The sequence below is a fragment of the Geotrypetes seraphini genome, chromosome 4 (genome assembly GCF_902459505.1).
Source record: "Geotrypetes seraphini chromosome 4, aGeoSer1.1, whole genome shotgun sequence".
In the NCBI taxonomy this organism is placed as follows: Eukaryota; Metazoa; Chordata; class Amphibia; order Gymnophiona; family Dermophiidae; genus Geotrypetes; species Geotrypetes seraphini.
The window spans coordinates 110,588,897-110,614,017 of NC_047087.1; the positions used below are offsets into that span (position 1 = coordinate 110,588,897).

General features: G+C 42.9%; 1 protein-coding gene across 1 annotated transcript in view; it reads left to right on the forward strand.

Moving 5' to 3' along the window:
* The window catches only part of ARHGAP31 (Rho GTPase activating protein 31), a 260,085-nt gene that overhangs the window by 175,982 nt on the left and 58,982 nt on the right, over positions 1–25,121 (forward strand). Inside the window, exons 2-4 of the mRNA XM_033941960.1 lie at positions 754–856; positions 1,595–1,739; positions 21,070–21,152. Coding sequence (XP_033797851.1) covers positions 754–856; positions 1,595–1,739; positions 21,070–21,152 — 331 coding nt within the window. The remainder of the gene's footprint in view (positions 1–753; positions 857–1,594; positions 1,740–21,069; positions 21,153–25,121) is intronic.

Sequence of the window (25,121 nt, forward strand, 5' to 3'; positions counted from 1 at the left end):
TAGGCCTACTCGTCAAGGGTTGTGTTTTTTTACTTCCAGCTTTTATAATGGTTCAAAGTTCTTTACTTCCCGCTTACAGAACTCCTGGAGTAACTGGTAACAAGATAAATTAGAATCTAATTGCTCTAACAAATCAGACTTGATTAGGAAATCACAGAGCATGCATTTGAAGTTTAGCACAACACTTCCACATAAATGCGTTAGGTTTGCAAGCATGTCTAGTTTGGAAGAGCATATAAATAACATGCAACTTCTCTTCAATATTTCATATTCTTATTTGATAATAAATATTTTCTCCCATTTTTTCTTCAATATATATCTTCAAAGAAAATCTTCATATCTTTTTAATACTGCATTCACTAATATTCTAAAGAAGTCAGACCTCAGCGGCTATACCTGAATACAATATTTCATTCAAGATCAGGCTTAACATAGCTAGCCTCCTCATTGGCCTTCCTCCACCATAAACCATAAATATTATTTCAAGTTTTCATTTTTTCATTTCATTATAAATCTAAGTGCTGTCAACACTATAACTTATCTTTTATTCACAAAGCTGAATGGGGCTACAAGAAGAGCAACATCTTTTCATCTGTTTCCCAGTGCTGTAGTATTTATTATCCTCAGTGTTTAGTACAGTATCTGTTTAAGCATTTTTACCCATGTCTTGTAAACGCACCCTATCTTGCTATATACATTGTGCCCCATATTGTGTCTGCTGACTGTCATCTTTCTAATGGTTCTTTCCTTTAGTTCCCCTTGTACTGAAGAGCTGTGCAGAGTTCATTGAAACTCACGGTGTTGTGGATGGCATCTACCGGCTGTCTGGTGTGACATCTAACATACAGAAGCTGAGGTAAGGACAGGCTGCCTGAGAACATGGTTCTACGTAGATCAGTGTCCCGTAAACTTTCTCGAGCTGCAGCACACTAAGTGGCCACAGCTCGAGGCACCTGGAAGTGAGCAGATATCGCCGTGATGACATCATGCGCATGCGTGACATCATCATGTCGATGTCCGGGTGTGTGTGAAGGCCCTCCAGGCGGGCCCTGAGACGCCAGTGGGGGGGTGCCAGAAGGGAAGAGGGCCAGAGAGAAGGATAGGTGCTGGCACCCACTGACTGCTTACACGACATGCCTCTCGCTACAAGAGGCACATCCTGTAGGCAGTCAGCTGGCGCTGGCATCTCTCCTCCTCCCCAGTGTACCGCAGCACACCTGAAATCTCAGGAGACACACTAGTATGTCTTGGCACACAGTTTGAGATACACTAACATAGATACTAACCTTTACCATAGCTGGTTAATAGAGTCTTCTGAGTAATGCACCTCTAAGAAACCAGTTTTTCCTTACCTGCTGTCTGTCATTGTTAATTGTGGTAGGTTGTTATTTGGCCATCCATGGAAATGATAGTCTTTAACGACTCTGCATGGTAGAGGAGTAGCTCCCAAAAGGACCCAACTGTTCTCCTTCTGTAACTGCAGTCCCTCAACCATCATCATGATAGGGTATTCTAGGCCAGAGTGGCGGCATTGGATAGCAACCAGCGATTCATCTCTTTCAGTGCTGTTGTGTCTCTGTCTGTGTTGTTTCAGGCAGGAGTTTGGCTCGGATCAATGTCCAGACCTGACGAGAGAAATTTACCTCCAGGACATTCACTGTGTGGGGTCACTCTGCAAACTGTACTTTAGGGAGCTTCCAAACCCCCTCCTTACTTACGAACTCTACAAAAAATTCACAGTAAGTCTTTTGTACCAAGACTCAATGGAGCACTTGCATATTTTTGAAATTGTATCAGTTTTTCTTTTGGTTTCAGGCATCCATGCTTATGGGGTTGGAAAAAACTATCCTCCTGTTTTCCTTTGCTTTATCTCTTTATTTCTGCCTCTGTTTTCTCATCTTTATGCTTGCTTTATCTTCTTTCCTTCTATTTCTCTCTCATTCCCTCTTCAGCAATCCTTTTCCAACCTTTTTTAATTGCATAATTTTTTAATGAACCATTTGATAAATACATATTTGCAAAAACACAACATTGCAACGGTTGAAAATTCTAGCTCACAGTGTCAGCCCTTCCCCCGTTCCATGACCACTATTGCATTTATTTATTCATTTTCTATCCCGTTTTCCCCAAAGAGCTCAGAATGGGTTACAGATCAGAGGACTCTTCTTTCTTTTCTGATTTCTTGGGGAGGGGGGGGATCAATATTCACCTGTCGGTGGTAAACATTTTGCTCACCACCGACAGCGTTACTTTCAGATATTCAAACCTGGGACCAGTGTGGCCTTCAGCTTTGAATATCCAGTTATTTTTAAGCCTGTTAACACATAGCCACTTAAGTTGATATTCATCATTTAAGTGGCCATGGGTTACCACATTAAAAATAGGACAGATGTTTATGGGCTATCACTGGGTGCTTAAGTGCTGAATATCAGCATTTAAGTGGCCAAGTGCTGATTCTGCCCCTAGAATGCCCCCAAGATAGCCAACTTTGTGCTTGGTGCTAAACACATATTTAGCAACACTTAGGGGGAATCCAAGGAGTGCCAGCTGGTTTAGCTTGCACTAACTGCTAAGACACTCATAAAAATGTAATGGGTGTCTTAATGTTTAGCGCACACTAACACAGTTAGCACACACTAAACCAGTTAGTGCCCCTTGATGAATTCTCCCCGTAGCTGGTTAAGCACAGCTGAATATTAGCGGCTAGTCCTGACCAAGCGATTTAGCTGTTCAGCGACTGGCTAAATTGTTTACAGTATTGGGCCCTTAAGTTTTTTTCTAGTTCTTTGATTCAATTTGGCTCTCCATTTTTGTAAGTTAGTATTTCTGTTTTTTCTCTTTCTTTTTCATTCTGTTGCGTTTTATTTTTCCCTTTGGTTTTCTCCCACTTTATTCTCTTCTTTTGATGTTGATTGTTGGTCTCCTTTCTCCACTGAAAAAGGTGTGAGCTAAATTCAAAGAAATACTGTAGTATCAGATTAAAAAAAAAAAACAGGCCTTTAGCTTCTATCCAAATCAGAATGTTGCTATGATTGTTGGGTGTGTTTTCAACCTCAATGGCCATGGATTTGCTTCTAAAAGAGATATTAGTCCAATTAAGGTACTGAATTCTTTGCAGATTATGATATCTTTCACTGGATAAATTTGCATATTATCCCAAGATGTTACTATGCTTGAATTTTATAGCAGCACAGGTTCTTTCTTATTTTTTTCTCCCTCAGAAGTCTGAAGAAGGAACCTGTGTGGTCTCCAAAGCTTAGGCACTATGACCCAGATTCTCAAACCAGTGCCGGTTTTCTAAGCACCGGTAGGTGCCCATACCTCCATTAAAAACACTATCCAAATAGCGTGTTGCTAGTTTGGGCTTTAGAGCATGGCTCCATCTCCAGATGTAGAGTGTGTGTTTTGAAATCTCCAGCCCGGAAGTTTCTCTTTATCTTTACATGTGGAGTGTGTGCTCTGCCATCTCTGGCCCCTGAGCATGGCTTCATCACTAGCAGTGCAACGAATGTGGATGTAGAGCACTTATGTTTCTGGCAGTACAACTCTGCTGCTTCTTTGCTGGTAGAGTGCGTCTCCATCTAGCATTCCAGAATGATTTCAGCTCTGGGCAGACAGTGTGGCTCCAGCCCGGAAGTTTCTCTCTATCTTTACATGTGGAGTGTGTGCTCTGCCATCTCTGGGCCCTGAGCATGGCTTCATCGCTAGCAGTGCAACGAGTGTGGATGTAGAGCACTTATATTTCTGGCAGTACAACTCTGCTACTTCTTTGCTGGTAGAGTGCGTCTCCAACTAGCTATCCAGAATGATTTCAGCTCTGGACAGACAGTATTGCATCTCTCTCTCTCTCTTGAAGTAGTGCTTCTCGGCTCCTGGATGGTGCTGTACAGTTTCACATCTAGCTGGGCCGCTCTCTGTTTAGAGAGCGTGGTGCCTCCTGCCTTTAGACAGGACTCTGTCTCAGAATGTGGAGTTCAGCTTTACTTGGCAGTACCATATGGGTCTGTCTCTGGGTATAGAGGGTGGCTTCCCTGGTTATTCCCTAAAACTCCAGCTCTAGATTTAGAGCACAACTTTGAATCATTATCCCATATTTAGGGTTTGGCTGTTCAGCATGATTCCCTCTGCCCTCTGATGTTTGAGATCAGTTTCTTTTCGGTATGCACCATCTCTAGATGTAAAGGGCAGCTATGATGGCCTGGTTGGCCCAAATCCATCTCTGAATGCATAACCTGGCTACACCTACCTGTTTGGTGCTACTCCAGCTACCCGTTTGGCATAATAACTCCATCAATAGCGGTATATAAGAAATAAAATTATTATTATTATTATCTACCTTCCTGCTTGGCATGGCTTCTCTGGAAGCAGAGCATGGCTCTTCCTATCAGTTTGTTGTGACCTCAGCTGTCTATTTGGCAAGGCTCCATCTCTGGACATAGAGTGCAGCTCCACCTACCTGCTGGGAGTGGCCTCATCTCTGGATATAGAGTTTAACTCCACCTGCCTGCTTGGTGCAGCTCTATCTTTGGATGTAGAGTGCAGCTGCACCTGCCTGCTTGGCACAACTCCATCACTGGATGTTGAGCACTGCTCTTACTGCCTCTTGGCACGGCTTCATCTTTAAATGTAGAGCGCGACGCCACCTATCTACTTGGCACGGCTTCATCTTTGGATGTAGCGCGTGACTCCACCTATCTACTTGCACAGCTCCATCTCTGGATGTAGAATGTGGTGTCACCTGTCTGCTTGACATGGTGCCATCTCTTGATGTAGAGTACCACTCTGGATGTCTGCTTGCCGCATCTCCATCTCTGGACACAAAGCGCCGCTCTGGATACCTGCTCGCCGCGTCTCCTCTCTGGATGTGGAATGATGATCTAGATGTCTGATTCCTCTGTCTCCATCTCTAGATGTAGACCACCATGATGGTTGTCTGCTTGGCACCTTGCCATCTATGGGTATAGCACACCATTCCAGATGTCTGCTTTGCACGGTTCCATCTTGAGATGAGAAGCACTTATCTAGATGCTTGCTTGATGCGACTCCATCTCTGGAGGTACTGCGCCTTTCCAGATGCCTGCTTGATACAACTCCACCTTTGGTGTAGAGTGCTGCGCTGGCTGCCTGCTTGGCGTGAAGGTGGACCACTGATCCAGATGCTTACCTGTCGCGGCTCTGTTGTGGGAGGTCACACACTGATTTCAGCACAGGAGTAAGTGTGCAGCTCTATAGTAGAGCACATCTCGGGCACTGGTTGTCAAGCACTACTCTATTTTGGAATTCTGTTCTCAACTCCATCTCGGGGATCGAGTGCAACCCCTTGTAAGGCTGTTTGGCACGTTCTTCAAGGGCTGCTGTGTGAGATACCTTCCTTGGCTGTCGAGTTCATGTCCATGGAGAAACTCCATTTCTAGTGAGGCATGAATGCTGTTGCCCTAATATCTGTAGGGGTTTTCAACTCTGTTCGCCATTTGTGTCTCTGGGGGATGCTTCATTGCCGCCTCTGGGAGCACTGGCAACTTAGATTCAGTTTGCTTAACACAGAACTGTGGTAGGCTTAATCTAACAGTTTAGTTCTTTGCATTGAGTAGAACAGATGTTCTTTGGAGGCTTAATGTGCAGCTTCTAGCCTTGTTCCTGGTAGATGGTTCTGTCTGGGATAGAGTTCCTTCGATGTGGTAATCTTTTGGCTGGGAGTCAGCAATTCTGCTTTGCCCATCCCTCATGTCTTGGAGGGGGATGGTGGACAGCGTGTTATGGTGTCTCCTTTCTATGTACTGGTCTATGTCCTACCTTACTGAGGACTGCTTTGTTATATCCCACTTATCTCTGGATTTATCTGCTGTTGATGACAAGGAAGAAAAAAATGTTTCTTACCTGCTAATTTTCTTTTCTTTAGTCACAGCAGATGAATCCAGGGTCCTGATCTCTGTTTCTTCTGATTCCTTTCTGTTTCTTCTTTACTCAGTAGAGTTTGGCCCTGTGATCTGCTTGGAGTGAGTCTAGTTGTCGGATGTGTGAATGACCAGAGTGAGGAGGGAGTTCTCTGACAATAAGCCTGTTTAGTTGATCCTACTACTTTGTTATATGCAATACTGGCGTACCAGTGAGCATACCATCCTATACTGTATATCAGGGGTCCCTAATCCCTGGTCCTTGGTCAGCTAGTGGACTACGGCCGTCTAACAGACGGGCTGCGAGAAAACTCCCGGCAACAAGCATCTCTTCCCCCTCGTCTAGCCATCTCCCTCACCTTTGTGGGTGCTTTTCAGAATTTTCTCTTCATTCTGAGGTGTCCGGACGTGGTAACCATTCTCACAAGTCCTGTGCGACTGCCAAAAAGCTTCTCCTCTGACGCACTTCCTGTTTTCGCCTGCGTGGCTTGCATCAGAGGAGAAGCTTTGGGGCAGTCGTGTGGGATTTGTAAGAATGTTGCCGCATCTGGACACTCAGAAACAGAAAACTCTGAAGAGGGGAGGGGAAGAGAGGAAGGTGGCCTGACGAGGGGAAGAGGTTCACTGGCGCTGAAGGGAAGTGGAGAAGAGAGGGAGGAGCAGACACTGGATGGAAGTGGGGAGGGGAGAAGATGCTGGTTGGAAGGGGAGAGTGAGAGAGAGGAACAAACGCTGAAAGTGGAGAGAGGGGGCAGATGCTAGAAGGAAGTGGGGAGAAGAGAAAGGGGAGCAGATGCTGGATGGGAGGGGATAGACAGGGAACAGACTTTGGAAGGAAGTGGAGAGGAGAGAGCAAGCACATACTGGATGGAAGAAGGGGGATAAAGAAAGCACACAAGCTGAATTGGGGGAAGAGGATAGATTTAGTGATATACTGGAAGGGGTGAGGGAAAGAGGTGGCAAGCTATAGGTAGACACAATGAAAGGGAAATTGAGGACTGGAAAGTAAATAGACAAGAGGGAGAAAACAAATTGAGCAGGAAGAGCAGAAAAGAAAAGAAAGGGAGAGGGAGAGGAGAGAAAGATACCAGAGCATTGGCGGAGGGGGAGAAGACAGATACCAGATCTGAAGAGAGGAAAGGAGGAGAGAGATGCTAAAATCCACCTGGGGAGGGAGTGAGAGATGGAAGGGAAGAAGACAGAGATGCCCGACCATAGGGGGAGTGGAGAGAAGAAGATGGGTGCCAGACCAATGGGGGTGGGTGGGAAGGGAGAGATAGACAGTTTCTGGTAGAGGCATAGAAATAACCATATGGAAGAGGCAGAGAGAAGGCAGACAGTGGATGGAAGGAAGAAAATGACGAGAAGATGAGGAAAGCAAAAACCAGACAACAAAGGTAGAAAAAAATTATATTTCTTTTCTCTTTTTTTGCTAGAAATGTAATGTATATTATGTATAAAACTGCTCTATGAACTCGCCCTGAATCCTTCCCCCATTCTACCGGTCCCTAGAAAAATTTGCTTCTATAAAAGCGGTCCTTGGTGTCAAAAAGGTTGGGGGACCACTGTTGTATTTGACAGAGCTCTATCTCCGCCTACTGGTGGATAGACACAATCTACTTGTCTCTGGATTCATCTGCTGTGACTGAAGGAAAGAAAATTATCAGGTAAGAAACATAATTTTTCTTTATCTTTGGTATGAATTGCTCCTTGTACACACACAATCCTTTAATTTGGACTTTCTAACATACCAAGGACAGCATTCAACAGGTTTACTAACTGGAATGCTAAGCACTTACTTTAGAGTCCATAAAAATCAAATTTATTTTCAAACAAATGCACATTCTTGCACCCATTGAAAACGAGGGTGTAGAGAAAGTGGGTTAACTACAGTTCATTTTTGAAATGAAAGGTACAAGTACGATTGTCAACTATATCTCAGGAATTCCACTTTGTAGCAAAGCTAGTGGTGTGCATTTTGTGAGAGTATGCGTAAATTCTGACCATGCTTTTGACTGAACCTTTGAAAATTGCCCCCTTTTAGGATATCATTATTAGACTTTTACTGTACGCAATGTGTCTTTACAAGTTGCCAAAAAAATTTAATTGGAATTTGCTCAGCTGCTCTCCAAAGTTCTGGAACTTGTAACCCTACACATCCTTAGTCCCCCCTCAGGCCCTCTATCCTACATGTTTGCAGAGGCTTTGCCTGCCTTTGTAGAAGGTGCCTGGTTGGTTGCATTGTTGATTTCTAGCCATTTTATATTAACATGCTGACTTCATCAAGGACAAACACACAATAGGAGGTGTCTCTGCCACTTCCTATGTGGGGCAGAAACTCATACAGCCTTAGTGAGTGTTACTTATGCTCCCTCCAAGTGACTGTGTGAGAGAAGAATGCCATCATTAATGCAACAATAATAATGGTGATGCAATATATTAGCAATGCAGGAATGGTTTGTTATTGAAGGGCAATTTGCGGTCATCCTTTCTGTGCATCCTAATATAATTTAGATGAGGATTGACCTTTAAGTACAACTTAGTGTTTTGATGTGGGTAGGTTTTGGAGTTCTAGCAGAGAGGGAGGAGACAGAGACCACCAACCTTGCTGAGACCCTAAAACTCTCAGCTCCCTCCTCCTCGCCCTCTCTCATCCCCCACTCTACAGTGAGCTGTGTGTTCTGAGATTGATGTGGATAGAAAAACAATAAGCATAATTAAATGATCTCAAATATAAGAATGGAAAAAAGTGTGAAGCACTCCTTTATACTCGGCTTCCTCAGATTTCTTGTTGTAGCCAAACTGACCCGCTTGGTAGGTTGCTCATGGGATTTTCATCTCCAAGGATTGAGTTTCCCTCTACTTTGTTAAAAAGCTGTTCCTCATATAAAGATCATGACCCAGACTTCTAGTAAGATGTACACCTCCCTTCCATGCAGCATCCTAGGGATGAAAAGAAAATAAACTTATTTTGAACTCATTGCTAATGTGAACTGGTAATTATGGACCAGTTCTATGTAATGGCTCACTTGACATCAGTAAGACAGATTGCCACCTATGTCTGCTTTGCTTTTCTTAATCCTAGTCGATTGTATTTTGGGACATGTAGTTCTATATTGTAACAGCAAACATCTGAAGGCCCTTATTAAATAAAGATTTGTTCCATAGAATGGAAGAAAATCCTTTTTGAATAAGGCACTTAAACAACCTCCAGTTCATAGTTTTCTGAGTACACCTGACCTACAGTATATGTCAGTATTAGTAGGCTAGTTAAAGAGTTAGATTTTATCTCACACCTTTTCAGTAGTAACTCAAAGCAGTGGTATAGTAAGGGGGGTGGGGGTTGATCCACCCCAGGTGACGTCTTAGTGAGAGCACAGGCACCCGTCCTCCTCTCCGGCCCCCCTCCCCACTCCTTCCCCACCCCTTCCCTTCTCCCGTACCTCTGTAACTTTCCTGGTGCGAGTAACCTGCTGTCGCACAAGCATTGGCTCTTCCTCTGCCGTCACTTCCTGGTAACTCAAGGTTAGTTATATTCAGGTACACTAGGTCTTTCCATGCACCCAGACGCCTTACAGTCAAAAGTTTATACCTGAAGCAAAAGAGGGCTAAACTTGTCCAAGATCACAAGAAGCCACAGTGGAATTTGAAATGGTTGACCTGGTTCTCCAAAAACAAAAGGAATTGACCCCGAAATATCCACAAAGAAGAAAATCCAGAGAAAACAAAAAAAACTCTGTGGAGTGACGATGTTCCTAAATGGACTTTATTTGAAAGTGTCAAAGTTCCAAAGGTACACTGAAATCATCCACATAAAATAATTCCATCCATATAAAAATAAATCATCCACATAAGAGCCTTAAAGGACCTAGTCCGCTAGGGATACAGGACCCAACACGGTCCACGTTTCGACAAAAAGTCTTCTTCAGGGGTCCCTGGGGGTCCTATAAAGGTGAGTACGTGAGAAACAATTGTGTGGTGAGCCGGAATTTGCAATGGAAAAAATGCAAGCAGTGTCTCACTTGCATACTCACCTTTATAGTACCCCCAGGGACCCCTGAAGAAGACTTTTTGTCGAAACGCGGACCGTGTTGGGTCCTGTATCCCTAGCAGACTAGGTCCTTTAAGGCTCTTATGTGGATGATTTGTTTTTATATGGATGGAATTATTTTATGTGGATGATTTCAGTATATCGTTGGAACTTTGACACTTTCAAATAAAGTCCATTTAGGAACTTCGTCATTCCACAGAGTTTTTTGACCTGGTTCTCCACCCATTGCTCTAAGAACATAAGAAAAGCCATACTGGGTCAGACCAGTGGTCCAGCTAGCACAGTATATTGTTTCCAACAGTGGCCAACCCAGGTCCCAAGTACCTAGCTAGATCCCAAATAGTAAAGCAGATTTTATGCTGCTTATCCTAGGAATAAGTAGCGGATTTCCCCAAGCCATCTTAGCAATTGCCTATGGACTTCTCCTCCAGGAACTTATCCAAACCTTTTTTAAACCCATCTACAATAATCGCTGTTACCACATCCTTTGGCAATGAGTTCCAGAGCTTATCTGGAGGAAAGGTGATCAAAGTATCCTATTTGATGCCATCTCCAACCATTATCTCAGGAGAAGTGGAGGAGTAGCCTAATGGTTAGTGCAACAGTCTGTGATCTTGGGGAACTGGGTTCAATTCCCACTGCGGCTCCTTATGACCCTGGGCAAGTCACTTAAACCTTCAGGTACAAAAACTGAGATTGTGAGCTCACTAGGGACCCAGAAAGCACTGTACATAATGGCCTGGATTCTCTAAACAGCACTGTTGGTGGCTACATTAAAAATGGCCACTGATCGCATGTCAATCACACAACGGCTAGAACAAGGACAAAAAAGAAAATCCAACAAATCAGTGGTGAATCAAGGACAAAGAAAGGCACTTCAGACAGATGTACAAGATATAGGCAAAGTTTATTTTAAATTAACAGATTGTTTCGTACAAAAAGATCACTTTATACAAAATATGGGACCCAACATGGTCCATGTTTTGAACAACACGTCTTCTTCAGGGGGTCCCATAAAATGGTGGTAACAAAAGACCCACAACAAATATGCCTGATCTGCATAATGTGTACTGTAGTGATGATAGTATATTGTTGGAAAAACTAAAGCAAAGGCGCCATTTAGGGAATTGTGCCTACATTTCCAGCGCCTACCTCAGGAGGCAACTAACACCACTTCTGGCATAAGCCACGCCTACAGTGGTATTAGGTGCAAATAGGTGCCTCTGGAGGCGCAATTCTGGCACCTTGAAATTTCTTTTAAGTACCATTTTAAACAACATTTTGGACAGGGCGCCTACTAGCATCTCTAAGTTAAGGTGCCGTTTAGAGAGTATGGGCCAATGTGTACAGCACTGAGTACATCCAGTAGCACTATAGAAATGATAGAGTAGAAAAGCTGTTTTAATCAGTCCCAAAGCAGCATCTGTCGGGGTTAGAACAGTGTCCTCGCCATATGATAGATGATAATGCATTTATGTATATGTATTTGTTGAGCTCTAAGGATAAAGAATTGTTCATTAGCATTGCCTCATTAGGAATAAAAAACTAATCTTCTGAATGATCTAACCTAATGTATAAATAAATTTGTTTGTTATATTGCATTCCCAACTTGGTAATCTTACTGAGTCTTCTAAGTTGAACGGCTTACTATCTATTGTGCCTTTTTCTTAAGGAAAAAGGGTAGGGTTTTGTTTTTTTTTTTAAAGGAAAAGGTTTAATCCTTCTTTTGTAATGACTGTAATGCTATCAAATGACATCACTGACCAGTTCTGGAGTGCCACAAACCAGTTAGGTTTTCAGGATATCCTATGAATGAGTGGAAGCTGTACCTATGTCCCAAACAAATATATCTCATGACATTGCTTCATATAGTGAATGAACTTTTAAGTTGGAATTAATAAGGTAGATTGGGACGGCTTCATAGTATAATAAAATCATGAGTAAGTTAATAACTGAATAGATTATTTATATAATATATGGTTTGACTAGTCTTATAGCCTGTTACATTAACGGGTGCTAGAATATGTGTCTGTCTGTCTTTCTTTCTTTCTTTCTTTCTGTCTCTCTCCCTCCCGCTGTCTGTCTTTCTTTCTGTCTCTCTCTTTCCTTGGCTGTCCACCACCACCCCTTGCCTGCTCCCCCTGTCCAGCAGCAGCCCTTCTCCCTTCGTTTTACCTCCTCCCTGTCCAGCAGCACCTCTTTCATGCTCTCCCTGTCCAGCAGCACCCCTTACCTGCTCCCCCTGTCCAGCATCCGACATCCATTCTGTTTGTGTCTGCCCTCCTGTCCTGTCAGCACCCGCATGATGCATTTCGCCACAGCTCAACTGCCTGCATGTGCCGACAGCCGCCACGCGTGCCTCAATCCAACAGCCCCTCAAGTCGCCCTGGTACTGGCTCGCTCCTGGCATCGCTGCCACTGCCGCCACCCATGCTGGGCGGGAAGGTGGGCTCCATGAGAGGCCCGCCGGGGCCGAAGCCGGTCAGTGTAGCTGGGGCTCGGGAGGAGGAGTCCTGGTGTCTTCTTGCGCGCATGCGCACTCTTGCCAGCCATGGACCTACAGATTAGGGATCACGGAACACGCAGATAAGAGTGCGCATGCGCGCTTAGGGTTTTATTATAGTAGATAGCATAGCTCCTTTTTATATGAAATTATTGTTTAATTAATTAGAGCTATTTTATAAATCCCATTGGTGTTTGTGTATGAATATTAATTACAGATGCTCTGAAAACCTGACTGGGGTGTGGCCTCACAGGACTGCAGTTGGATACCCTTGCTGTACAGGTTCTCAATCTCGGCCAGAAGGGACTGTCTTCAGCTCATGTCTCATACCTCACACCTCACACCTCACATGTGGATTTTGGCCTTATAAAATAAACTTTAGAGCTTACTTTCAATTATTCCGCCTATACCCTTAATATCAAATGAGTTGTCTAATATTTAAAATAATCCAAAGCCAGGGTCCTTTGCTTTTTCCTTTTATGTGAAGCAACTATATTAAAGTCTGTTTCATTTCTCTGAGGTGAAAAGAATTAGAAATAAGATATTGTTTTTCAAGCCTTTATGTATCAGGTAGCTCTGACCTGGAATTCTGTTCCAATTAAAGTCAGATCTCAGACTGTCAATGGAGGAAGGTAAATGTTGGAGTGCCACAGGGATCTGTACTGGGATCAGTGCTATTTAACTTATTTATAGATGATCTGGAAATTGGAACAATGAGTGAGGTGATTAAATTTACGGATGACACTAAACTGTTTAAAGTTGTTAAAATGCATGCAGATTGTGGGAAAAATTGCAGGCAAACTTAAGGAAATTGGAAGACTGGGCATCTAAATAGCAGGTGAAATTTTGGGGACAAATGCAAAATGCTGCACATTGGGAAGAGTAACTTAAATCATAGCTACCAGAAGCTAAGGTCCACCTTGGGGGTCAGTGCCCAAGAAAAAGATCTGGGTGTCATTTTATGCTAAAACTTCCCGCCCAATATCTGATGGCAGGCAAAAAAAACAAACAAGATGCTAGGAATTATTTTAAAAGGGATGGTTAACGAGTCTAAGAATGTTATAATGTTCCATAATGCAACCTCACTTTGAGTATTGCATTCAATTCTGGTCACCTTATCTCAAAAAAGATATAGCAGAACTAGAAAAGGTTCAAAGAAGAGCTACCAAAATGATAAAGGTGATGGAACTCCTCTTATATGAGGAAAGACTAATGAGGTTAGGGCTCTTCAGCCTGGAAAAGAGTCAGCTGAGGGGAGATATGATTGAAGTCTACAAAATCCTGAGTGGTGTAGAATGGTTACAAATGGATTGATTTTTTAAAAAATTCTGTTAAAAATTACAAAGACTAGGGAACACTCAATAAAGTTACAGGGGAAATACTTTTAAAAACAATAGAAGGAAATATTTTTTTCCCACAGAGAATAGTTAAGCTCTAGAACACTTTGCCAGAGGTTGTGGTGACAGCAGTTAATGTAGCTGGTTTTAAGAAAGGTTTGGACATTTTTCTGGAGGAAAATCTGTTATTGAGACAGATATGGGGGAAGCCACTGTTGCCCTGGATCAGTAGCATGGGATGTTACTACTACAGGTCTTCGTCGACTTACGACCTATGCAACTTACGACAGTTCGACTTTATGATGCATTTTCCCCTATCTCCCATCCCAGCCCATACTAACTATTTTTTACCCCTCACCACTGAACCACCAGGGAAAAGGTATGTGGGGAGGGGTAAAAAATACTGTAGTTAGTATAGGCCGACTTACGTCCATATCGACTTGTGATCTGTCAGTCGGAACCAATTGTGGCCGTAAGTCGATGAGGATCTGTATTTGGGTTTTTGCCAGGTGCCTAGTGACCTGGATTGGCCACCGTGAAGACGGGCTAATGGGCTAGATAGATCATTGGTCTGACCCAGTAAAGCTATTCTTATGTTCTTATTCCAAAAGAACCTAAAAAAGTAACTTTTTAAAAAGTATTTTTCTGTTTGAGCGAACTTGTCTGTTTATTTTTTCATGACTGTACATCCTACAAATGTCTAGCTAATCTTATTGTAATCTACATAAGACCATAATTGTAGGATGGCTAATAAATTTTTAAATAAATAAATATTATTGAATGTTCTTCATTTTTAAGGTGTCCTCCTGTTGTTTTTTTAATTGTATATTTTGATTTTATGGTATTGGAAGGTGGCGAATGTTACTCCGATCTTCAAAAAAGGTTTGAGGGGAGATCTGGGAAACTACAGACCAGTGAGTCTGACTTCGGTACCGGGAAAGATGGTAGAGGCACTGATAAAGGACCGCATCATTGATCACCTTGACGGACACGATCTGATGAGGACCAGCCAGCATAGTTTCAGTAAAGGCAGATCTTGCTTAACGAACTTGCTGCACTTCTTCGAGGGAGTAAACAGGCGGATAGACAAGGGCGACCTGGTCGACATTGTATATCTGGATTTTCAGACAGCGTTCAACAAAGTTTCACATGAACGACTACTTCGGAAAATTGCATTCCATGGAATTGAGGGTGAAATACTCACGTGGATTAAAAACTGGCTGGAGCATAGAAAACAGAGAGTGGGGATAGATGGACAATTCTCAGACTGGAAGAGCGTCACCAGCGGGGTGCCGCAGGGCTCAGTGCTTGGACCTGTGCTCTTCAACATCTTTATAAACGGTCTGGACATTGGTACGACGAGTGAGGTGATTAAATTTGTGGATGATACGAAGTTATACAGAGTAGTGAAGACACAGGGGGATTGCGAAGATCTGCAACGTGACATAATCAAGCTCGAGAAATGGACATCGACATGGCAGATGAGGTTCAATGTGGATAAGTGCAAAGTGATGCATGTCAGAAACAAAAATCTCATGCACGAATACAGGATGTCCGGGGCGGTACTTGGAGAGACCTCCCAGGAAAGGGACTTGGGAGTTCTGATCGACAAGTCCATAAAGCCATCCGCACAATGTGCTGTGGCAGCGAAAAGGGCGAACAGAATGCTAGGAATGATCAAGAAGGGGATCACAAACAGATCAGAGAAGGTTATCATGCCTCTGTACCGGGCCATGGTGCGCCCTCAACTGAGTACTGCATCCATTACATGAAGAAGGACACAGTACTACTTGAAAGGGTCCAGAGAGGAGCGACTAAAATGGTTAAGGGGATGGAGGAGTTATCGTACAGTGAGAGATTGGAGAAGCTGGGCCTCTTCTCCCTTGAAAAGAGGAGACTGCGAGGGGACATGATCAAAACATTCAAAATACTAAGGGAATAGACTTAGTAGAGAAAGACAGACTGTTCACCCTCTCCAAGGTAGGGAGAACGAGAGAACACTCTCTAAAGTTGAAAGGGGATAGATTCTGTACAAACATAAGGAAATTCTTCTTCACCCAGAGAGTGGTAGAAAAATGGAATGCTCTTCCTAAGTCTATTATAGGGGAAAACACCCTCCAGGGTTTCAAGACAAAGTTGGACAAGTTCATGCTAAACTGGTGAGACTGGACTCATTTGGAGCACTGGTCTTGACCTTGGTACTGCCGCGTGAGTGGACTGCTGGGCAGGATGGACCATTGTTCTGACCCAGCAGCGGCAATTCTTATGTTCTTATGTTTTTATTGTATCTCACGCAGAATTGTAGGATGCTGTGGGTAATACATTAAAAAAAATTTTAAATAAATAAAATCACCCCCTCCTTTACAAAGCTGCACTAGTATTTTTAGTGCCTGCCGCCGCAGTAACAGCTTCCCATGAGCTTCAGAGCTGTTACTACCGCGGCTGATACTAAAAACATTGGTGTGGCTTTGTAAAGGAGGGGGTTGGTAATTTGCAAACCAGCATTTTATTTGTCATTATTAAAGAGACAGACAGCTTCTTCCTGCTTCTTTTTCTTTCTCTGAGTCACCAAGGCAGTTTCCCCAGTTGTAAAGAATTGGAATATGAAAATACTGGCTTATATATCTGCAGCAGACATGGCTGGATTTAAGATTCTGTCACCTGCAGGCACTATTGGGAGGTGAGGGCAGAGATCTTCCTCTTCCTCCCCCCTTCCCATCCCCATTTAGAGGTCAGACATTCAAGGGGAGCCCTTGGAAACTGGAAAGCATGGATGGGGAAGTTGGAACAGAGAACTATGTTGATAGTGGACAGCTCTAGAAGACTCTAGGAATTTGGCACCTTAAGTATTTTGTACCCTAGGCAGCTGCCTATGTTGATTTGGTGATTGGATGACATGAAGAAGCTGGAATTTAGAGCACTATAGAGATGAAAACACAGTAAGAAATAATAAAAATAAAATTTGCACTAATTATTTATAAAACATTGTTGAAAGTTTTATTTTATTAAAACTGCTGATGTGACAACAGTCACGGTTTATTTGGTTTTACTGTGACTTAACACTAAGCTTTTTTTCCTCCATATTACTAGAACGTAATCTATTTTGATGTAATTCAGACTTTCTGGGATCACTTTATTGTATGTTTGAATAATTAAATCCAAATGTATTTCTGTCTAATTCCAATCTCATTAAGTGCTGGAACTTATAGTTCTGTGTTTCTTAAGAAAGTATAACTTCGGGCTGCCAAAACCCATATGTCCTAAACTGACCTGGAGCTCCCCACACCCTGCATGCCCAACTGCAGGGTAACAATGAAGTAAAGCACAGCCCATAATAGCACCCCAGAGGTTGTTCCTGGTCTATTGGTGAATGTTGCTGGGGCTCCTGCCCTGGCTTTCCCAGCTCAGTACTGCATCTTGACAAGGTTTGGTTTTGGACAGACCACAGTCATGCATCAGTCACCAACCTCCAAATTCTTGTTAGTTTTCCATTGCAACATAAATAGAATGTAAAAGTGACTCACTTTAGGGGGGTGGAAGTAAAGAGAAGTAGCTCTGTAAACATTTCTTTGGGTTGCATGTTTATATCACTCTTGTCACTGGGACAGGGCTGGCTTAACCTATAGGGTCTGGCCTAGGGTGCTGGTGATTAAAAGGCCATAAATTAAGCTGAGATGTGGTTTGAACAATCTCCTCCTCCTTCGATACTGCTGCTCGGTCCTGACAGGATATGACTTCATATGCCAGCTGCTGTGAGGAGGGAGGGCTAGTGCCAGCATCAAAATCAGTGACAGAGGAAGGAGGTCCCTTCTAGTCCTAATGCTGCTGCTTGATACTAATGCTGGACTTCCCTCCTTGCAACAGCTTGCCTATGAAGCTGCATCTTGTCTGGACCAGATAGTAGCATCAAAGAAGGCAGGAGGGAACAGGCCTGGGGATGCAGAGCATGGGAGATGCTAAAACAAAGTGAGCCTGGGCCCGGGGCATGGGTGCCAAAACAGAAGTGGATCCAGGATGCTATAACATTTTGAGCCAGCCCTGGACTGGGAGAACTTGATTGCTCAGTTCGCAAGTCAAAAGATGAAAGTTGTTTTTTTTCCTGGTAACTGCTAGAATATGAAATATACCATGTTTTCTGTTCCAACTTAGGAGATTCAAATTCAGGAAACTTTATTGGCATGACAATTGGTACTCTGCGGCAGATTAGTGTAACGCATTGTTGTGGGCATTCCAGAATCCACACTCAGGTGTCAGATTCTCAAAACGTAAGGTTGCCTTTAATGCGGTCGCTAAACTGGTTCCATGCAGTTTAACCTGGCAGTTTAGTGGCGGATTATCAAAACAGCTTATTGTGGGCTTTAGTGAGATTTCTAGCAGTCTCCGACATGGCCATGAAAATGGGCTCTTGAATATTGAAACGAGCACTCCAGTGGATTCTTAAACATCGCCGAGTCATTCTACAAGTGCAGCATCACCTTTTGGTGACAAAATATCAGCAACTAGTCCGGGGTGCCAGTACAGTGCCAGGACTGTGAAAAGTGCATCTCGTGGTGTGTGTTTTGACTGTGGCTAATGAAACAAAATAAAAATTACATGATTCACATAAATTATAATTTTTTTTTAGGGGGAATGGTAAAAGCATGCTTCTTCAGAGCATGCTTCTTCAGCACATGTATGTATTATAGCTGAATCTTATGAATTATAGTAGTTTTTGTGGGAGAAAAAGTATATCTTATTCATGCATGTTATAAGCTGATGTTGTATCTCTCCTCTTGCTGCCAAGCAACACACCACCCAACACCCCCTTGGCAGCAGGAGAGATGCCTACTCTCTCCTGCCGCAAAGCAACATCCCCCCCATCAATATTCCCTCAGCAGCAGGAGAGATGCCCACTCTCTCCCACCGCCATGCAACTCCCTCTGACAAACCCTGCCCTCTCCCCCTTACCTTACTTAGATGGCTGACCAGAGGGATGTCTAATAATAATCACTAATAATAAAGCCCTAAGCGCGCATGCGCACTCCTACCTGCGTGATCCGTAGCTCCCTGGCCGGCAGAGAAATTTTAAAGCATGTGGTGTGTATGTGTTCGGCACATGCGCACGTTCGGAGCGTGCACACATGCTGGTTTGCTACGAGTGGTGGTTTACTTTATCCAGCAGCGGTTGCTGTATGCCGGTTGCCCTTTCCAATACAACGCGTGATAAAAAAAAAAAAGGTAGGTGGGAGAAGGGGTACGATAATTGACAGACTGACAGAAATAGAGACACACACACTGAAAGACAGGTAGGTGGGAGTGAAAGACATACAGAGAAGGACAGGGGGCCCAGGAGAGAGATTGAAAGAAAAATAAAACAGATAGTGGACAAGGAGAGAGATACACGCAGAAATAAAGACAGACAGACAGCGGCCAAGGAGAAAGACAGCAAAAAAAAGAAAGATAGCAGTCAAGGAGAGAGAGACAGAAAGAAAGAAAGACAGACAGACAGAAAGCGGCCAAGGAGAGAGAGAAAGAAAGAAAGACACACACACACTTCTATTCTAGCACCCATTAATGTAACGGGCTTAAAGTCTAGTAATAATAATAATTAATTTATATACCTCAGGAACGTAAAGTTCTATGTGGTTTACAAAAAATTAAAAAGAATACAATTAAGAGACAAATTAGATAACCAGATAATTAGAAATAATACTATGATGATCTAGGTAATTTGTTACAATATCCATACCAACTAGTTGCCTAGATGTTTCAGAAACAAATATGTCTTTAAATGTCTCCTAAATTCCACAAAGAAATCAGATAGCATAATCAGGTCCTTAGTACCTCATAATGCTGCTTGATATCACAGAAGACATTCATGATATTTTAAAAATTTGCAGCCCCTAACAGGCGGAAAAACAAAATTTAAGTGTGAATTTCTCCTATGTTTGTTGGTTGCAAAAGAGAAGAGCTCAAATATATATTTGGGAGATAGACCAAACACAGCCTAAAAGCAGAAGCAACCAAACTTGAACTTAACCAGTGCCTCCATTGGCAACCAATGCAGTATCCGATAAGAGGGTGTTATATGATCATATTTCTTTAATTCAAAAATCAACCTAACCGCCACATTTTGAACCATGCACAGTCGCTGCATATTCCTCTGGTTGGCCTGGACATCAAAGGCCCCATAGGAGGGGCTTTAAACAACCTGGGACAATCAGAGCCTTAGGTCCCTCCCTGGTACATCCCAGAGTGCACCGGGTAGGAGAAGGCCCACCATTTTGAAGAGGCAGGCCTGCTTGTCAGAGGGAGTAGGCATCCCTCCTGCCAGCCATATAAGTAAGGTAAGGGGGAGAGGGTGGGGGTCAGAGGCATGGGGGGTTATGTGGCAGTGGTAAAGAGTGGGCATCTTGTCCGCTGATGAGGGGGTGTTGCGAGGGTGTTGTTTGGTGGCGAGACAGAGTGGGCATCTCTACAACTGCCTAGGGGATGTTGCAGATGTGTTGCCTGGCGGTGGGAGAGAGTGGGTATCTCTCCCACTGCTGGGATGGTGTTGCTTTGCGGCGGGGGAGAGTGGGCATCTCTCCCATTGTCACATGGAGGGTTGCTTGACTTTGGTGGCTTGATTTGTTGTTAGTTTGTTGGGTTTGGGGGTTATTTTTGCGCTTATTCTGTGCATGTGCCCATCGCTATCACCAGTGAAGGGCACATGCAAATTTAGAGAATCTTCACTACTCTCCGCCAACCTCATTTGCATGAGCGTTTTTTGGAGAACGACTCACTTTTTAAAAAAATCCAAATATAACGGCTACAACAGCAACCCATCGGTTTTTAATGCAAATTTTTAAGAATTTAGCCCTGAAACCACTGTAGATGACTCAGAACATAGCTGCATGTATCACCACTGGGACTAAATTGTGTGAGCTTATGTTTGTTGTTCAGTTTACACTGGTTATCTGTGATGGATAAAGACAAATTGCTTGTACTCCTTTTGTTTAAAGTGTTGTGAAGTTAATTGTATGTATATTTTAATGCACTGTTCTTGAATTGAAAATTAAAAAAGATTTATAAAAAAAAAAAAAATTGCGGAAAGGCAAAAGCCTATTGCAGTTGGCAAAATGAGTGGGCCCCTCTTCACCCAGGCCCACTCTTGGATATGCTTCTTTCTAGGAAGCCGCCTCTTACTAGAAAGTTTCACACTGTAACAAATAGACATACCCATTTCTAAATAGAATGCTACAGATTTCTACGTATGTTCTATTACATTTATTACTCAGTGTGTTATTTCATTTATCTCTACAGGAGGCAGTATCATGTGCTGCAGAAGGCGAGCAGTTGTCTCGAATGCAAAATGTCATCCAGGAGTTACCCCCATCCCATTACAGGTAAGAATAACTTTCTTTGTCTTTACATAACTTGTCCTGGCTTGGGGCTGAAAACCTGTGCTCAGGCTCCGATCCTCAAGATTGGCTAGAACAGGGAGTGCTGCAATTATCCCTCTTGGCTCTGGTAGTAGTCAAGATAGGGTTACCAGATGTCTGGGAATACCCAGACACAACCTCTTTTTAGAAGACTGTCTGGGTGCCTGGATGGCTTTCCAAAACCCAGCAGTATGCCTGGGTTTTTGAAAGCCCTGAGCTCGGGGCTACATCTGGAGGGCCTCCGAGCATGCAACATGATGATGTCACACTCATGCACACATGTGCGTAATATCTTTGCGTTGCATCTTTGCATGTCTACAGTCATTCCTATCATAGAGGTCCCGTAAAATGGTTTCTAGATATGAGTTTGTATATAAGCCTTTATCCTATGTTCGCCTTCATTAGATTATAAGCTCTTTTGAACAGGGACCATCTCTTGTGTGTTTTTTGTACAGTGCTACGTGCATCTGGTAGTGCTTTATAAATAATAAATATTAGTAGTAGTGGTTAGAAGCAGAGTTAAAAAATCAAGTTCAGAACAGGAAGACCTGGTGATGATGATGTATAATGGCCAGCTTTACAAAATCTCATGTAACAGAGTTTGAGGGTTAAAGGACACTGATTTGTACTGCCTACAAGCATTACTCTACCTTAAGGCCAATTCAGGAGTGTCTTAACAATTGGAATATCTTTGGGTGCGTAAAAACCTCTCCAAGAGGTTGATTTCAGAAGTGTACAGAATTGTATTTGAAAAGTTTACATATGTGAGTGATTAGGATAGAGACTTTGGGGAAAATTTGTCAGAAAATGGATGGTTTTGGCTTCAGCACTAACTGGGCATTTTCATCCAGTTAATTTCTGCTGGAAAAACTCGATTAGCCCAGAACAGGCACATTTTTAAAATTGTGAGACCTTTTTTCAATACTATAGATCCCAGCAGAACATCTCCTTTGGATTTCTGGAACCTAGCTGCATTCTTCTGCACTTCTTCACCCCCCTTTGACAAAACCATGTAAGAGGTTTTTAGTGACGGCCAATGCGCTGAATGCTCTGTGCTGCACCAACACTCATAGGAACTTTGACTATTACTAAAAACCTCTGGCGTGGTTTAAAAAAAAAAAAAAAGGGGGGGGTAAATTTTTAGTGCCAAACTTTTGAACATTCTTTTACCAATAATTGCTGTAGCTCTCTTCTCATGCTTTCTACTCCCCCTCTGTCCACAAAAAAAGCAACCATTTCCCTTTAACCATTTAGCAATGTTGGTCACAAATATATTAAAGAGAATCAGCTCCATCACTGAATCCTGAGGCATTTCACTACTCTCTTCCAAGTGGATTCCATTTACCACCACCCTCTGTCAGTCAACTAGTTTCCAATCCAGTTCTCCACTTTAGGTCCTAATTTCATCCTTGGCTTATTCATGAGCCTTCTGTGAGGAGCCGTATCCAAAGCTTTTACTGAAATCCAAGTAGACCACATCGAATCCATGTCCGTTATCCAGCTCTCTGGCCACCCAGTCAAAGAAATCTATCAGATTTATTTATCAGAATTTTCCTTTGGTAAAGCCATGCTCTCCTGGATCCTGCAACCCACTAGATTCCAGGAAGGTCAAAATCCTTTCTTCAGCGGCATCTCCATTAGTTTTCCAACCACCAAATTAAGTCTTACCAGTCTGTAGTTTCTCACTTCTTCCCTTTTGTGAAATGGAACCATATCTACTTGTCTCCAATCTTGTAAAGCTTTTCTTTTTTTTTAATATCTTTATTCATTTTGAAGCCATAATAAATGCAACATATTATACAATCATATTACACTACAAAAGCACTTAAATTCAATCAAAATTGTAACCTATGACACATAGATATATCACCCCCCCATACTCATATTCAAAAATTGCACTCAAATTAAAGAATTAAAAATATTTTTCATTCCCTCCCACCCTCTCTGGACGTGTACGATCAAAGGCCAAAATCAACAGTCATTCCTTGCAAAAATTTTTCAATGGTTCCCAAATCTTCAAAAACTTCTTATATTGTCCCTGTTTTATAGCCATAGTACATTCCATTTTAAAGACGTGACACAGAGACTTCCACCAAAAGGTATAGTTCAAACAATCCCAGTTTTTCCAATTCCTTAAAATAAGCTCCATGGCACCCCTGTCATCATAAAGAGAAGTTTGTTATTGTGAGATGATATTTGGCTTTTAGCTCTCATCAAAGTGCCAAATAGTACAGTGTCGTATGTTAGTGCCACTGGATTTTCCATTACTTTGTTCACCTGATTCCAAATGGATCTCCAAAATTGAAGTATCAAGGGACAATAATATAATAAATGATCTAATGTCCCAGGTTCAAGATGACAATGCCAACATCTATTAGACTTGGAACTATCTAATTTCTGTAATATAACCGGAGTCAAAAATGCTCTATGTCAGTGTTCTTCAACCTTTTTACACCTATGGACCGGCGGGAATAAAATAATTATTTCATGGACCGGCAAACTACTAAGACTGAAATTTTTTTTAAAAAACCATCGCCGCCCCGTCCCCGTGAGCTCGGTCCCACAAACCATCTGATCCCATCCGCACAAGCCTCAAATAGTTATAATTTTATATTGAACATATTTTATTAAAGTATAAAAAGAAACAATATTCTATACAATTGTCATTTTATAAATACAAATAATACAGTGCAAAGATCAACAAAACCCCTGTCTCCCCTTCCCTTCACATATATCCCCTCTACTATCAAGAAAACTGAATAAGCCAAATTATTACAGAATGCTACACAAATATCAAGTAACAGAATACCACAGTCACACATGACAGGAATGGTGTTAGGGGAGTGGAACTAGGGCAACTGCCCCCTGGTCAGAGAGATCCCTAAGCCAGCTGGAAGCTAAAGAAGCACTGCCTGGGCTTTGCACTCCCCAATTATGTCTAGCAAGATACATATTTCAAATCTGATATATTTGAATCACAAGATAGAAATAAAATTATTTTTTTCTACCTTTTGTCGTCTCTGGTTTCTGCTTTCATTACCTTTTCACTCTCTTCCAGCCAGTGTCTGCCCTAAGAACATAAGAACATAAGAATTGCCACTGCTGGGTCAGACCAGAGGTCCATCATGACCAGCAGTCCGCTCACCCGGCAGCCCTCTGGTCTAAGACCAGCACCCTAACGGAGACTAGCCCTACCAGCGCACGTTCTTGTTCAGCAGGAACTTGTCTAACTTTGTCTTGAATCCTTGGAGGGTGTTTTCCCCTATAACAGCCTCTGGAAGAGCGTTCCAGCTTTCTACCACAGAACTTCCTTACGTTTGTATGGAATCTATCCCCTTTCAACTTTAGAGAGTGCCCTCTCGTTCTCCCTGCCTTGCAGAGGGTGAACAACCTGTCCTTAGCTACTAAGTCTATTCCCTTCAGTACCTTGAATGTTTCTATCATGTCCCCTCTCAATCTCCTCTGCTCAAGAGAGAAGAGGCCCAGTTTCTCTAATCTTTCGCTGTACGGCAACTCCTCCAGCCCCTTAACCATTTTAGTCGCTCTTCTCTGGACCCTTTCGAGTAGTACCGTGTCCTTCTTCATGTACGGTGACCAGTACTGGAAGCAGTACTCCAGGTGAGGGCGTACCATGGCCCGGTACAGCAGCATGATAACCTTCTCTGACTCTTCAGTCCAGCATCTGCCCCTTCCATTCACTGTCTGTCTTTCCCTGCCATCTCTCCTCCTGCCCCCCCCCCCCCCCCCCCCCAATTTGGTCTGGCATCCATCATCTTCCTTCTGTTCCCCTCATGGTCTGGCATCTCTATCCTTCCCTCCCCCTTGTGGTTTTTAGCATATCTCTCTTCTCATTTCCTCCACTCAGATCTGATATCATTCTCTGCTCTCTCTTCCCTTTTCTTCTCTGGTCTTCCTTCTCTATTTTCTGCCTCC